The 17,301-nt window shown below is 39.7% G+C and overlaps 1 protein-coding gene across 3 annotated transcripts in view; it reads right to left on the reverse strand.

Annotated features, from left to right (window-relative positions):
- Nucleotides 1-8,278: 8,278 nt before the first annotated feature.
- LOC121628201 (glutamate receptor ionotropic, kainate 5-like) overlaps nt 8,279-17,301 on the reverse strand; it is a 104,458-nt gene continuing 95,435 nt past the window's right edge. The window contains exons 18-20 of one of the 3 annotated variants that reach the window (XM_041967163.1): nt 12,668-12,852; nt 11,909-12,439; nt 8,279-11,851 (exon numbers count right to left, since the gene is read on the reverse strand). In XM_041967163.1, the coding sequence (XP_041823097.1) occupies nt 11,669-11,851; nt 11,909-12,439; nt 12,668-12,852 (899 nt within the window). In that variant the 3' untranslated portion in view covers nt 8,279-11,668. Of the gene's footprint in view, nt 12,440-12,667; nt 12,853-17,301 lie in introns of all 3 variants that reach the window. The other 2 variants (XM_041967162.1, XM_041967161.1) reach the window with 2 other exon arrangements.

Here is a 17,301-nt window from a genome sequence, read left to right on the forward strand (position 1 = left end):
CATAACTGTGGAAGTTTACTCCATGCCTCCTGATGACGCTGCCAAGAGGGAGCATATACAAATTAAAAAGAACAGGGCCTAAAACTGACCCTTGAGGCACACCACATGTCATTTTATGGATCTTAGAGGAGCATGTATCCAAACTTACCATGTAAGTTCTGTCTGTGAGATAGGAAGTGAACCAGTTGTGAACAGCACCAGAGAGGCCCACCGGGTGTTTCAGTCTGTTTAAAAGAGTAGTGTGGTCTACTGTGTCAAATGCTGCGCTAAGATCCAGTAGCACCAAGACTGAGAGGTTCTGTGAGTCACAGTTAATCCTAAAATCATTTAAAACTTTCAGGAGAGCAGTCTCTGTGCTGTGGTTCACCCTAAATCCAGACTGATATATCTCAAGGATATTTCTACTATTTAAAAAATCATTAAGCTGAATAAAAACCAGTTTTTCTAAAATTTTACTTAAAAAGGGTAAGTTGGATACAGGTCTATAGTTATTAAAATCATTACAATCCAAATTGCTCTTCTTCAGAAGGGGCCTCACCACCGCCGTTTTAAAGGCTGCAGGGAAGACGCCCATCTGAAGAGAGCAATTTATCATGCATAAAAGCTCGTCTTTAAAAAATCCATAAAATTATTTAAAAAGTGAAGTGGGAACTGGGTCTAAAAGACATGTGGTGGGTTTTACTGTGGAGAAAACTTTATCAAGGATCTCAGCATTAACCAGGACAAAACTGTCCAGTGTTTCCTCAGGTAAAACCAAGAACTCAGATGTGTTCGTGTTCTGGTTGCATAAAATACCACATCTGATGGCACTGATTTTACCTCTGAAGTGGTCTGCAAACTGCTCAGTCCGTGGGGGTTCGCTGGGAGCTGTTAAAATCAGGGTTACATAGGTGATCGATGGTGGAAAAGAGAACCTTGGGATTATTTTTATTGTTACTGATTATTTTTGCGAAGTACATGTTTCTTGAGTTCCTTAGTGCGTTATTGTAAATTTTAAGTTGCTCACAAAATATCTGATGATTTATTGTCATTTTATTTTTCCTCCATCTCCTTTCTGCCGCCCTGCAATTTCTTTTGAGTTTTTTAACCTCCTCATTCCTCCAGGGAGATATAAGTTTTGGGTAAATCTTTTTTGTAGTGAGTGGAGCGACAGAGTCGAGGCTTGTCTTCAGTTTACTGTTAAAATGTTCAACAATAAAATCACAGGGTGCAGGTAAAATCACAGGAGGACATTTATCTAAAACCTTGATAAAATTTGCAGCCACCTCAGAGGTTAGATAGCGCTTCCTCACAGTTCGCACCGAGGTCTCCCGCTGAATAAAACCGGTGATGTTAAAAAACACACAGTAGTGGTCAGAGACAGCCAAGTCAACAACAGAGGACACACTGGCAGAAAGGCCATAGGTAATGACCAAGTCCAGTGTGTGTCCTCTGTTGTGAGTCGGCTGCGTGACATGTTGCGTAAAATCCATATAGTTAAGAATGTTTAAAAATTCTTTTGAAACAGAGTCTAAAGGATTATTTATGTGCAGGTTAAAATCACCGGTTAAAATTATCATGCTGTACTTTGTGTGTATGATTGATAAAAATTCTGAAAACTCATTAATAAAAGCAGCACATTTTTGGGGTGGTCTATAAACGGTGACACATAAAACTGGAGGGCTGCTAAAAACAATGGCGTGATATTCAAAAGTGGTAAAATTATCAAATAAAATCTGTTTGGTGGTGAGAGTGTTATTGGTTAAAGATGCTGCGCCACCACCTTTCCTACCAGTTCTTATAGAAAAAGAATAGTTAAAATTTGGCGGGGAGGCCTCAGCTAGAACAACAGGTGCATCCATACCCAACCATGTTTCAGTTAAAAACAAACAGTCTAGTTTGTTGTCTAAAATCAGGTCATTGACAATAAAAGACTTATTTAACAGAGAGCGTATATTTAAAAGTGCCATGTTGAGTGTGACTGGTGACATTTGAACTGAAAAGGCAGGTACTGGTTGACATTTTGGAAGAGGCCTGAGATTATTGATGTTTACAGTATGATATGGGTTGTGGTGGTGTGGTTGCTCTCTGAATGTGATAATGACACGAATTGATGAACTGTGTGGAGGAATGTTAGGTCCAAGTCCAGTATTGCGAACTTTGCTGTTAAAAGTGGAACTGAGTAAGTAGGAGCAGGGACCAGGGGGACATCAATCCGTGACGGACAGGTCAGCAGGTGCAGTGGGTTTGGTGTAATGAGTGGTGTGGTTGCCAGATCTGTATTTCTGCCAGATTCGTATTTTTGTCGACTGCGCATGCGCATCGCGGCGGCCATCTTGGACGCTGAAATACGGCAACACCGTCTAGCCGAATGTCGGCTTTTTCTGTTGGACCCAAGCTGGGATGAAACACGCCATCAGCCAAGAAGGCTTGAACATTGTTGAAGAAGACAAATCCCCTCATCGCGAAGCTGCAAAAAGAGGCAAAAAAAGTTGTTCACCATAAGCTAAAAAGCGTCTACCACACAGATTTGACTAGACGGTGTTGCCGTATTTCAGCGTCCAAGATGGCCGCCGCGATGCGCATGCGCAGTCGACAAAAATACGAATCTGGCAGAAATACAGATCTGGCAACCACAGGTGGGCTGGGAGCAGGAGTGCTGTACACCAAATGCCAAATTGGCGGACAGAAGACGGCAGCCCCGCGTGTTGAGGTGGAGCCCGTCAGCCCCAAAAAGATGCCTCCGCTCCCAGAAAGCATCAAAGTTGTTAATAAAACCCAGGCTGTGGGAACTACAGGCGGAGAAGAGCCAGGTGTTGAGGCTGAGCAACCTGCTGAAGCAGCCTATCCCTCTGCCGCAAGTGGGGGTGGGGCCAGAAATAAAAACATTTACCTGATATTGTCCAAGCAACGTGAAAAGATGAAGGAAATCCAGCTTTAACAGCTCGGACTGTTGTTTACGGATATCGTTGGTGCCGACGTGGATTATGATCCTGTTGGCCTGCGGCTGGGACCTCAGGATGCCCGGGATTCTGTCGGCGATGTCCATAACAGTGGCTCCCGGGAACGACAGGGTGAGCGCCCCCCTCATCCGCACGTTCCTCACGATGGAATCCCCGATAATGAGCGTGGAGTGAGGAGGATCCGCCGGGGGACAAGGGGGGCCGGTGGTTCGCCCACCCATGACATCCACATCGAGGCGCCGGTGGTGTGATCTGGACGGCGATGAAACAGCCGAATCGCGGGGGCGGTTGTCCGGCAGGTGGGAGCTGGTCCGCGGCTGCTCCATGGGCCTGCTTCTCCGTGGAGCCGGAGTAAAGTGCAGCTCCCTGCGGCGAGTTCTGACAGCAGCGTGGGACTGCCCCTTCGCGGCTCCGGGAGCAGGATGGTAGCGACCCCGGTGACACAGCAGGATGGCAAGGGCCAGCGGCCAGAGGAGGAAAATCCACAAGATCCAGGACGTTGAACTTGTTCTCCAGGGGTACGCCGTCAGTGAGGGGAGAGCATGAAAGACGGCTCGCCCGGTCCCTTTTGCAGCCGTTGCGGGTCCCGACCTCGGTCCACGGCTCCGGCTGAAGTGGAGTGGAGCTGACCGGAACTCTGGGTCTAGCGCCAAGTTGGAACCAGCGGTTCTCACCAATGACAGGAGCACCAGCAACGCAGGCATCTGCTGTGTTTGTGTGCCTGGATGAACTATTGGTGGGAGCCCGGGACACATCACCTGGATAGGGCGCTGTGTCGGCTAGCTGAGCACTGGTAGCCGCGGCTTTAGTTTGGCCGAGGAGGATTGTATTCAGTTCGTGTTCAGCCTCCTGGATCTGGTGAAGAGTGGAAATTCTCTGTTCCAGCTCGATCACCTTCTGGCTCAGGTTGATGCAGCTTTCACAACTGGATGTCGAGGTAAGTGGAGCCATGACTCACCGGTAACCAGGAAGCTGCCCTGTTGTGTGTTGGTGGCGGTGAGGACCCAGTTGCAGGCGGATCAGGCAGGATCTGCACGCGGTCAAGCCTTCTCTGATTTCTGGTTAAAACTGTTCTTTATAAAACCAGGATATTAAAAGATACAGTTAAAAATAGTGTGACTGTACGAATTCAGATTTTAAAAGGCTTAAAACAGACTTAAAACTGCTAAAAGCCAATAAAAATTAAGGAAAGTCAGGCCGAGCGGGCAGAGCGACTTATCACACGACTTTGTCTTTCAGAGATATTCTCCACCCCTTCACCCACCAGTCACAGCAGTATCTAAAGTATCTAACTATTGTTAGTTGTGTTCCAGTCAAATTGTCCATTGTGTTTCCCTGCTGTTTGTCCTAGGTCTGATTTTAAATGAAAACTTTCGAAGAACTCCTGTCTGAGTCCTGCATTGGGGTCAACTTCCTCCTAGGCATATCACAAGTTCACTGTTGTTGTTTATTTGCTTACTCCTTTCTGAGCCGCCACCTTACTGCGGCAAAAGTGTTTGTGCATCTCGAAGATCCTAGGAGCTATGTTGTTGGGGGTTTTATGCCCCTGGTAGGGTCACCCATCGCAAACAGGGTTGGGACCAGACAAAGCACTGCTCAATAGACCCCTATGATGAATAAAACAAATGGATCCACGTTTCCTTTGCCTGGACGTGGGTCATCGGGGCCCCGGAGATCCGGAGTCAGGCCTGGAGGTGGGGCCTTTGCCCATGGGAACTGGTCGAGCTTAGCTTGAAAGGGTGACATGGATCCCTCCCTCCTGTGGGCTCACCACCTGTGCAAGGGGCCATAGGGGTCCAGTGCAGTGTTGGTGGTGGTCGAAAGCGGGGATCATGGTGGTCTGAGCCTAGGCTGCAGAAGCTAGCTCTTAGGACATAGAACATCACCTCTCTAGTGGGAAAGGATCCTGAGCTACTGTTCGAGGTCTAGCGGTTCCAGCTTGATATAGACGTTTGTTTTAGACATTCTTTTTCAAAACAAATTAGAAAATTGGAGGGGATTAAAGACACTTATGTTTTACCTCTTCCTTTTAAAAAAAAATCTATATTTAATAATATGAATAATATAAACATAAATATATAAATAATAATAATATGAATATAAACATATTCACATTTAATTCTACTCTTTACAAAATAGCAAATGCAACTTTTTAATGTTTCTTTAACTTCCAAAGTGCTTTTACCTGCAGACCTTTTACTGGCCTTATGAGGTTGTAAATTACTGAAAATAGTAAAATGTCTGACATAAGATTGCAAAAGCCTGTGGTTTTTTTCTGCACATGAATCATTGGACATAAATCTGTTTTTTTTAAATGCTAACCTGATTAAGTATTTGGGAACTAGGCATCTTAAATAGAAACATTAGTCATTGATTAGATGTTACAAGGCAGTCACTTCCCCTTCTTTGTGTTTCTCTTTAATGGTTATGTCATTGCACCATTTCTCTGGTTAGAACGTTGAGTTACAGGCATTCTCCTTTTCCCAGTATAACCAGGGAGGAAGCTGACTCACAAAGCTGACTTCCACTTGCTTAGGCAATTAATACTATTTTTTTTTCTACCTAATGCAATACAGTAAACAATTAACTTTTATAAAATTATGGTTAAAAATCATATTTTGAGTATTCCTATTTCAGTTGATTTGCTATAAATTTTAGATAATTTTGAAATAATAAAAAAATCATTTATTTAACTGTATTAAATTTTCTTTTACTTTAACTTTTAACAAATTCAACTTCACAAGTATATTGTGAAGCTTTAAATTATATTCACTTTCTAACAGAATATCTGTTCAACTGCCTGACATTTGAATACAGATGACTACAGATTAAAATATAGGTGAGGTTATTATGTATAAAGACAGTAAATGACCTATAGTCTTTAGAAGCAGACTTATTGTAGTACAAATATTTGAACACATGATGGTGCTAGGCTAACAGTTTCCCTCCCTGTCTTCAGCTGAAAAATAAATAATTTACTAAATAAATAAATAAATGCATTTAATAAATTCAGACTGACACTGATTTGTGAAAAAGATTCAAACACTTGTTTGTGTTAATGGCTATTTGAGTTTTCATCTCTGTTATTTTCTTGAGATCTTTACTGTTTGCATAGATGAAGATATTTTCAATCCAAACAACTGTCCTAAGCATGTCATATTTGCCATACTAAGATTTTAAGTGCATACATAAAGGATCCGTCAGACAGTATTTTAAAATGAATGTGAGCTAAAACGAGCAGCTTTCAAGGAAACAGACCTGCTCATCAGTAAATATCAAAGGAATATCAGTTGGTTTACATTGATGTGATTTTATCATTCATAACAACCCTATCTTAAACTGTTGTTTTGGTTTCATGTTTGTCAGCATCAGCACTGCAAAGTGCTTTAGATGGAGGTAAAATTATTCCTTGCTGGACAACTTTCTTCCTTTGGGTCTGCACTGCCCTCTTCTGGCAGGACTCCGCTACTACAACAATGCTGTCACACTATTTAATTTGAAAACAGCCCATGTGTTCGAGAAGAGAAATAATTTAAATGATTTTTTCTATAAAAAAAAAAGCACATTTTATACCTATTAAATGAACTATTGTAATTAAAAACTAACTGCTGCCATGTTCTACAACTAAATACATACACATTTGTTATGATTTGGTCACAGTTCAGTTTCTAGAAGAGATGGATCATTGCCAGTATCACTGACCTGCTACTTAAAAGTTGTTAACTTTGATTTACAGCATATCCTCAGCTGTTTCCAGGTCTTACTCTGGACTGCAGATGGAAGCAAAGACATCTTATAAACTCAAACTCTCCCAAGTATCTCCACTCCACAGTGCCTGAGGAAAATTTCTGCCTTAAAGATGTGGAACTAGCTAAATCTCTGGACTTTTTTTCAGGAGGAAATAAAAAAAATAAATAAATAAAAATAAAAAAATAGCCTAGGGCTTTCCTTTTGGTTGTTGTTACACCCTCTAGATGTTTGAGCTTCATTTCACAGAATGATGTGTTCAAAGTTTGATGCTTGAAGGGTGTATCTGAATTCATCTACTGAAAGTGAAAATATTTGGGGAGCTCACCTTAAACATTTATAGCATGCAACAGGGTCTATAAGCAGGATTTGTGACACCATATTTAGTTCAAAACTGTTCTGGCCCAACAGGAAACTTACATGATCAGAATGATGGAAACTCAATCCTGAATCTTTTTAAGGGAAAACTAAAAGTGCTTTACTGAATTTGGATTTGAGGGGGGAATGTTATATTTTTATTTACTATCTTTTTTTAATTAAGGAAACACTTTATAATTAATGTAATTTATTAAATTTCTGGTAATTTGGTTGTAACTAAAACTTCTCGTTGGTTAAAAAATAAAATGGCAAACAAAAAAGACAAAAGCACAAAATCCAGAAATGAGAAACAACTGGTTTCTTGCGCATGAAATACTGATTTTTATAAAAGCTTCTGACATCTGTCTGTTACACATAAGTTTTCTTTTTTCAGTAAAGGTGGATGCTGGAGTGATCACTCCAAAAAACTTTAAAAGTACCCAAAATAAAAAAAAAATAAAAAAAACAACAAAAACAAAAAACAATGGAAAAGAAAAGAAAACAAAACCAGAATAAATAGAATGTATTTCTCATTTTCAACTCCTAATAAAACTTTGGTTGCCTTTGACTTTGGACTCTTGGTGTTTAATTACTGACTGAATAAATGTATGGAAAAAAAAACTTGGAACTTTGTAGTTTTCAGGAAAATACAGGGTAAAAATTTTACTTCTGTGTAACGTTATGCTCTATATTTTGCATGGAGACAGTGATGATTCTTCAGAGACATCCCTTGCTCTTCCAATGATTTCTTCTCTTTGAAAAATCTGAAGTAATAGTAAATCCTATCCTGCAGAGGATCCTGATCGTCGGTGTCTGACGAAAATGAAACAGAAAAATAAAAACACCACCAACAGGACCATTTTTAGTACGACTTTTAGTTTTTTTTTAATGTTTTAGATTTTTTTTTTTTTTGTATCCCAAACGTGTGTCTATATATTGAACATCAGAGGGAGGCGCCCCTCCTACAGTCACCCCACACGTCAATATCAATAATAATGATAACAATAGAATCATCAATGATATCCTTCTGTCGTCTCTGTCCTGATGAACGGCTGAGCACTGCTGGTACAAATCTGAGGGAGGAGCAGGGAAACAAAAGTAAAAATGTACAACAGAAAACAAACATGTATGGCTATATCTGTGAGAACATCCACAGACTCAGTGCAACCCCAAACAGCCTAAACCTTACCCTGAACCCTAAATCTGAACTCTGGGCAGCCAAATTGCTTAAAATTCACTTTGGATCTCACAAAGATAGACATACAAATTCACATCCACGCGCATACACACAATTATATTTCCCACTAAAATCCAGTTTTTACTGTTAACATTCCTCTTAGCTGTTGCTGCTTCATTAAAAAAAAAGTCAATTTCTATGCAAAAATAAGGAAATAAAACTACAAAACAAACTAAAATGTACAGGCACTGCTCTTCAAGATGTCGAATTTGCTCCAATCATAACCAGGCAAGTGTAAAGCATTTACAAGTAGATCCGACATTCATTATCAGCACTTTTATGTCACATAGCTGGTAGATGGGGTTTGTCAGTGTTTGGAGAGATCCCAGAGAGCAGCGGCTCTCTAAGGTGTCTGACAGGTGACTTTTGAACTGCTACAACCAGGCGTGACGACCAAATTGTCATGACATCAGTTTAAAAGGACTCGAGGTTACAGGGGAGGGAAAGAGAAGAGAGGGAGGAAAAAATCAATAAAGAACAGAGGCAATAGTCAGATTAGACACATTTTCATGAAGGAAAATACAATCACAAATTTAGTTTTTTTCTTTTTTTTTTTCTTTTTTTTGTTTCTCCAGTTTGCCTTACAAGTTCACAGAAAATGTCAGTGTGTGTGTGTTTGTATGTGTGCATGTGTGTATACAGTACAATATGTATGCACTCCAATGACCTACAAAAACAGACTAGAAACAGCTTGAATACCAACCTAAAATAGATAACTGCACTGAGGTAGTTCTTCACCTTTTTAGAAAACCATATGCAGATTATTGGTTAGGCATTCAGGGAGTGGTGACAGTTTTATCCCAAAAAGTCTCAGATGAGGGCTGGAAAGGGAGGATTTGGTTTTATCTATTAAGTTCACAAGCAATTTCTGTAGCAACAAAATCCAGTAAACCCCCAAAGCAAAAGTCTTTGCTCCTAGTTTTTGAGTAATGACACAATTTTTGGTTAAACATAAATGGACAACTGACATTTGTTTGATTGATAGATATGTAAAGTGTATCAACTAATCAGATAAACTGTGGCATTAGCATTTAGAGCCTTACCATAGGGTGAAAGGAGCTCTTAATGGAAACTCAATAAAAGTCCATCCTAAGCGTGCAAAACAAAACCAGACTCATCAGGAGAACATTAAGAGTGAGTGAAAATTTAACACTGGTATTCATGGCGATATAAGAAGCCCACCGATGACAACAGTGATAAGGATTGCATGGTCTTTTGTTGTGAAAACAGACGTCTTTATAGAAGAATCCGGCAGCCATGACTGCAGGGGCAGGTCCAGTGTTAGACACTGGGTTAAAGTTAAAATATCTCATCTGGCAATCTCTAAGTTATTCTGCTTTTCATATTACTTAGACATCAGCATTCATGTAAACTATGCTTCAAACCCACTTCTAATAATGGACAAAACCTTGTTTGAATAAGTTATCAAAAGTTGGTAAAGAAATAGCTTTAAACTTTTATGAATTTATTTTCTTTTTTGTAAGATATCTGACATAGTTCTCTTCTTTTTCATGCTGATTGACATCACTGTATATGATCAGTTTTGTTACTGACTGGATGATTTTTATTTTCTGGTCACAATGTTGCCTTAAGAGAAAATAACATCACATTTCACAATATCTTCTAAGTTTGTCTCAGCAACACTGCAGCTCCTTGCCTCTAACCTGACGCACCATGTTAAGCTTTACAGCAACATGGATACATAGAATTTAGTGTTGGATTGACAACTGAATGATGATATTATAAAGCCGCCACCATGTGCACACATTGCACACAAGTCAGGTGGGTTGCTGCAGGAAAACACTAAAACCTGTAGGATGGTAGATCCTGAGGACCAGGGTTGGTGACCACCGGTCTATAGCATGCAACCAAGAACAGAGCTCCAAGATGAAGGAAAATTACCGTCCAATAGACTTTATAAGCAAAAACACACAAAGACAAAGAGTTTGATACAAGATGCAAATCTTGTGTAAATATGTAAATGAGAAAAAATTTGTCAGAGTTCTACTACCTCCAAACCCAACTTTAAGTGAAACTCCTTGTGATTCCAAAAACAGAACCAAAATTTGGCTACATGGGATTTATTTTATTTATTTAAAAGCAGTGCCGCACATCTTCAGTTTTTAGCAGCTTTCTGCGTCAATGAAATGTTTAAATAGTTAAAACTGAAAAAATATAGAATTTTATTTTTAGGTCTATGTTTATAATTATTAACCTTGTGCATGTTAGCTTAGCTTAACATGATGTGGAGCGGTTAGCTTAGCTCTCTCTGATGTTACACCTTCTGAATGTTACATCTTGTTTAATCTATACAAAAATAGAGTTAAAATGACATCTTGTGGTTTACTGTGACTTAACCTGCTGACATATTTCTTGGTACCATCAATCATTATAAAGAAGATGCACACTGCCTTTATGCTAAGATAGGAACATACCAAAACTTGTCCTTTACAATAACTGTATGCTATTCCTTAACAAGAACAAGAGCTAAAAATCTTTTAAAACTCTAATTTCTAAATGGTTGACTGGTTTTAAAATGATCTAACCAGGAACCTCAAAAAAAAAATAAATACATTTTTTCTTTGTTTTTTGTTCCATGTAAATAACGAACTCCTTTCATTTTCTTGTCCCACCCTTTCAATTTTACACTTTCAGATGCCTTACTGTGCATTACTCTTGACTGGATAAGTTTTTTGTAAAAGAACTACCCCAGCACAGTGTTGCATACTTCAGGTGAGCAACAGTGTCTGTTCTGTTTTGTGGATCACAGCACCAGTCAGCATGAGACTGTACAAACAGCAACAGTGTTGGTAAGAGCTACATCCTCCACAAACGTTCAAAAGAGCGACAGAAGACTGTAATAACTGTACAGCTGCTCTGCTATCACGTGTCTGCATGTAGATCTCCTTTGACACAAGCGCCATGTTCAGCCTTTAAACAGTAAAACTCTGAGTGTGGATAGACTCAGTCTGTTTTTATCTCGGAGTCCACTTTGCTTGGAGTGTGATGATTAGCTGAGGTAAGAGGTGGAGGACTCAATCTGAATCTTTCAGCCACTTCCTGTTTGTCAATCCTCTGCTGTAACACAAAACCCAGAACCACTTTAGCTGTTTTAATCCAAAATATATTGTTTGTTTAATCCTCTCTGATACAATTTTAGAGTGCATAAATCCACCCATTCCTGTGTAAAAGTTACTAAAATGACCCATAGAGCCAAAAGTAGCAACATTTGAATGAACAACCCTTCGAATGGGTCAAAATGGTTTCTTCCATCCACCCTTGCCTACAAGCTAAGTTGGGCTGTTCCAGCTTTGTTGGTGGGGCCAAAGTAAATTTCTGAAGGTGTGAAGTCTTTATATTTGACCCTTCTATCAGTGTTTTAAGTTCAGATGTGTCCCCCGAGTAAGTCTGATGGGTGTGTTGGCGTTTTGGCAGGAGGCAGCGGCCTTGGTGGTGGTGCCGGTTTGTTCTTGGCCCTAAGTGGGCTTGCCGTCCCTCCATCACTGTCGGCTCTGTCTGACGGGTTTGGTGGAGGAGGTGGTGGGAGACGGGGTAGTGACATGGAGCCGTGGTGGTAGTGGAGGTGGTGGTGGTGGGGAATTTGCCGGTGGTGGTGACCTGACATCGCCATTGAAGGTGGAATGCGAGAGCAGGAAGATGCGGAGGAGGATGAGGAAGGGGGAGGAGGTGGGGGAGGGGTGAGCGTGGATGGTCGCAGGCTTTGGATTCGCCGGCACTCCTGGCAGATACGCACATGGCTGCAGCTCTGAAGGAAGCTGCGTAACGGGGCAGGCGGAGCCAGTATGGCTGATGCTGGAGGGGGCGGAGGAGGAGTGTTGGTGGTGATATTGGCACCTAATGGGTCCTCCAGGAGCCTCTGCGGCCCTGGGCCTAAATCAGGTCCTCCTCCCATACCTCCTCCAAGCCCTGCCAAGCCTCCAGTCAGTGGGCCGGCGCCGCTGTAGAGTTTCCCATTGCTGAGACGCATCTCTCTGACTAGGCGGATGGGACGAGGACCAGCCAAAGCCAGGCGGGACGGATGACGTAGGACTCCTCCCCCAGTGCTGCTCAGGGGGCGACGCCGGCGAGACCGTGAATTTTTCTTACAAGAGACAGCATTTCGAAATTCTGTCAGCATCTCCTGACAAACAGAGACCTGAGAAAAAACAGACAGAAACAGTAGAAAAAAATGGCTGCCTCAAAACTAACATTCATTTAGGAGTTTTCATAGTTTTTTATCTTCAAAAGAGAAAAAAAAAAAAACAAACTCGTCAATGAAATATTTTCATTATAAACAGATGTTCGTGTAATGATGATTTGATTGACGGATATTGTGATGATCAGCAGTTCAAAGACATGACACACACACTGGCAGGTAACCTGCTGAGCTATGGTTGAAGTCAGAGGCACGGCAGGAGGAGGAAGACAAGAGAGGATGAAGGTTTACCTCGTCTGTCTCTGCGGTTCGGCGTGTTGACCACACAAACTCCATAATGGCCACAAAGACAGCAATGATGAGGCCACAAATTAGGACCACAAAGATCCCTCCAATGTTCTCCATGCCAAGACCTGAAAGACACAGTGATGAAGAGCAGAGCAATACGCACTGTGATTGGTCTTTTCTTTACTTCTTTTTCAGTATAATAAGAATTTATTGAAGAATTAAAATTTGGAAATGAAAAATTCTCCCTGACGTGCATTACTTTTGTTGTGTATCTGGCAATTTGATTCTGTAATCACATTATGTGGAATAATTTTAATGAAGTTAAATTAAGAAAGAAATTAAACTTTTTCATTTCTGATGCATCACACCCTTAAATAGAAAAAATAGAGAGATTAGGAGAAAATGGACTGAACCAGGGCACAGCTTTCATCATTTTGACTCTAAGAAAACATCAGCTCCAATAAATACTGTGACATCAACATTTCAACAACTTATTTATTTATTTATTTATTCATTTAATTTAATGAGGACAATACACATTAATGAACACTTTGTACATGACATTGTGTAAATATGCTGGAATTAGCTAAGAGCTATTTTCCATCTATCATCCTCAGACATTTAGAGACAAGATATACAAGAACAGATATTTAACTGACCCACCAAACACTGCCAAGTCTCAGGTCATCACCTTCATGCAGTGGTGACCTGACACCTGGCAGCTTTAAGCACTTCAACATACCCTGTCAGTGTATCTTGTTGGATTGTCCAATGGGTTAAGCTGCTTTGCAGACAGCTCCTTTAATAATTCTGAACTGGTTTTGTCTAAATGTTCAACACTGACACCTACAAAGACTCAGATTCAGTTAGGAAAAAAACAGTTAATCAAAAGATACAAATTTATATGTATTACTTGCTTTTGTACTCAAAGAACTCAACCACATGTCAAATGTCTAATTATATAGCAATACCATCTCAAAACTATCAGCTGTTTTGTTCTCTTATTTTTCGTTAGTTTTTATGAACGAGTCAGAACGCCAGAATGGCTTACCTACAGTACTAGTCATTGCCCAGATTTCTGATATTTGCACAAAAAAAACAACATATTTTTGCCCATTACCCCAAAAGCAATGCCATTACACCAAAGTCATATCGTTCCAAAACTGCATTTTGGAAAATGTTGCAACTTTTATGAAAAGACAAAAGTGCAAAAGAAATCCTTTTTATTAACCTCATTGCATGTAGAATATAAACTAATGTTGAATTAGATGCCAGAAACATGCTTGAAAAATGTTATGGGAGAGGGATGTTTACATTTGTGTTACACTACCATTCTTAATTTCACTTTTCATTAGTTTGGAACATAAAAGTAACTGTAACCCCCAGTTACAGTTACAGGGGCAGATCAGTGGCAGTATCCACTACCAGGGTTATGGTTATTTCCTTTTATGAGTTCACAAAGGGAAAGATCTCATACTCAACCATTTGAGCACACATTTGCTAAAAAGTGGAGCAAGCAAGTGAGAGAGGAAACAGAATTTTCTCATTTTTGGGCCTCATACACAGACTATGAGGACACATATTGGAAAACCTTTAGAAAGTGAATTTTGCATAATATGGGACCTTTAAGATGTTTGGTTTTGACCTAAATTATTCTGTCATAAGATCAGATTTTTGTTTTATTTTACTTGCCTTTTCTATCATTTGCATAATCATAATAAATCTTTTAACCATGTAACCCAGGCAATTTTATAATACCATCTGCATGTTATCAGCCCACTCCCTGATCATTTGGCAAAACACTCCTCATTTGGAGGAATTCCCTAACGGCAGATTTTTGTTTTTGTGAGCACAGAGGGACAAAACCACACAGATACACATTCTGTTTACTGTGTAATCAGCAACAAAGAGACACTTGATTATGCTTAATGGGACCTTAATTACTTGATTTTTGTCAGGCTTCACACACAAACACGTAATCATATTTCCATCACTTCAGAGAATAATTATTCAAATAGTTCTATATAATATGAACTAAAACTAGATACATTTAACCACATATTACTTAAACGTTTAATAAACTGACTAATTCACTTCATGAGTTTTTCTACAAAAAGGAAGTTGTATGTGCACGATACAAGTGAAAAATGATGATTGGGCCCACAAAACAAGTAATGCAAGCAGACACACACACACACAGACAGATTTAGATAATTTGCTGGGTGACATTATTCCTGCTCTGGGAATGAAGAAAGCTATACAAACAGATGACAAAGAGCAGGTAATCGATACACAGGCAGAACTCAAATTTCCATTATGATCGGCTGCTAAAAACCTTATTGGAGTGAACAAGTCAATGAAGATAAACCATGTCATCTTGTTACAGTGAGATGCAGCAGAAATAACTGAAACCATGCCTAATGGTTTCACTAATGGAGATGCTGAGGGAAAATTTCATTCTTTATAATCAATAGACAAAAGACAGAAGAAAAGACTTCAAATGATTAAATGATGCAGAGCTCTGCAGTGTCAGACTGTTTTCTATTTTATGTCTCACCTCATGAAACATAAAGCAAGTCTGAAACAGGATAAAGGATGAAAATAATCTATCTGGAAAAAAAATAAATAAATAAACGATAACAACAAAACTATTGATTGTTTTGTAGCCTAGACAGCAGAAGTCTAGGTCTGTAGGTGTCCTTGTTAATCTGTCTGTTGATTAGCTGATCCACATCCTTCATTAACACTAAAATGACACAACAAATCTGGTTTCACAAGGCTGAGAAGGTATTTGTTTATACTTTCTACCACTCAATAAATATTGCAGTATTTATCAGACACTTCGGTTCATTTCTCACAACAGAATCAATATTTGCACAGCAGTTAGTGCGTTCCTCAAAAGTATTAGTAGAAACTGCAGGACCTGGTGGATAACACAAGTGTGTCACTTGCTAAAAGCATGTAGTTCATTCCTCAAAAACAAGTAAATATGTCAACAAAACTGTCAGAGCCATCAAAATGAGAAGTCCTGTCACCAATGAGTATGAACAAGGTACTCATGTTTTCATCAGGCTAATCTGTGTGTTTTTGAAAACAAAAAAGATCTTGGAGACACTACCTGAAAATGCCCAAAACGACATTACATACTAGATGCACAGCCATTGGAAAACTACAGTAAAGTTACATTTTAGTAGGGTAACTGACTACATGACACAGAATACTTCTTACAGTAATGTGTTCACAGCAAAAGCCATTATATACAACAAACGTAAAGTAAGTATGAACCCTTGGGAAGAGTTGTGCACAACTTTAAACGACATACTACTGTAACAGTACATATAGTGCATATTACTGTGGACAAATGACTGATCATTGGTTACAACTAATGCTTCACACACCATCTATCAGTGAAAAGTGAGGGTCAGCTAAGAGCAGTTGTTTCATTTAGGAGGCATTCCAGGAAAATATTATAAAGAAATGTTTATAATCTGCGTGACAAATTTTGATAAGTACTTTAACTCTCGCATAAGTAATAACTCGAGCAATGAAATGAGGTTTATGGGCCTGGCTATCCTGCAGTTGTAAGTATAGTTAATTTTGACTGATATGACCAAAGCAAAAGTTAATGTCATAAAAAAGCAGAGAATTGCATGAAAGCAAATGCTCCATATCCAAAAGCATTTGCAATTTGATCAGTGCAATAAGAAAAGCTACTCTGATGTGCACAAATGACTAATTGCTGCTCAAAGTTTGAACTAATAGTTATGAGAATGCAAATTCTGATGTGAGAAATGCACCAAAGCGACTGAGAACTGAAACATGCTAATGCACAAAAGTAAGATGCTAACAATGACAGCACAGGGCAGAGCTAACGGGGCTGCAAGGGGACCACTGCCCGACTCTAAAATCTGACTGAACACCCCAGGTGCCACCGTAGGTGATTGATAGGCCACTGAAGAATAAGGACAGAAATGTTTTTCCAAACATGCATGAATTGCTATTGTCACCTCAGCAGTTTGAAGAAGATTTTTAGACTTATTCTTCTTTGGTATGAGGACCCCCTGACATTGTTGTATTAAGCATTTCTGGTTATAAACTCGAACTCAAACTTTCAGAGGTGACTCCAAGTATCACCGCAGCAAATATTTACATGAGCAGACAACCACATATCTGTACAGAACATCTGGCTGCATCCATCTTCCTGCAAACTGTTGACTCTGGTGTACTAGGCTACGTTCTGACCAGTTAACCGCTAATTGTTTCACATTTTTAATGACTGCACCATCTGTTGGAGCAGTTTGTCTCAGTTTGCTTTGGAGAGGGAGTTTTTTCCAATGTCAGGCTGCATGGTTTGTATGGATTGTGCTTCTAAGAGTGATCAGTTGATTTGTCAATCAATGACAGTTTTGATAATCTAATCGAGTGCACGGTATTAGTGTTAATTGTAGTAAAATTAGTCAATCAGTGCAAGATGAATCAACAATAATTAAGATAATCAGTTTCAGTTATTGAGCTGCAACCATAAACTTAAAACCTAAAGATTATTTATGTACAAGGAACTTATGACACATTTT

This window comes from Melanotaenia boesemani, chromosome 17, assembly GCF_017639745.1.
Source record: "Melanotaenia boesemani isolate fMelBoe1 chromosome 17, fMelBoe1.pri, whole genome shotgun sequence".
Taxonomy (NCBI): Eukaryota; Metazoa; Chordata; class Actinopteri; order Atheriniformes; family Melanotaeniidae; genus Melanotaenia; species Melanotaenia boesemani.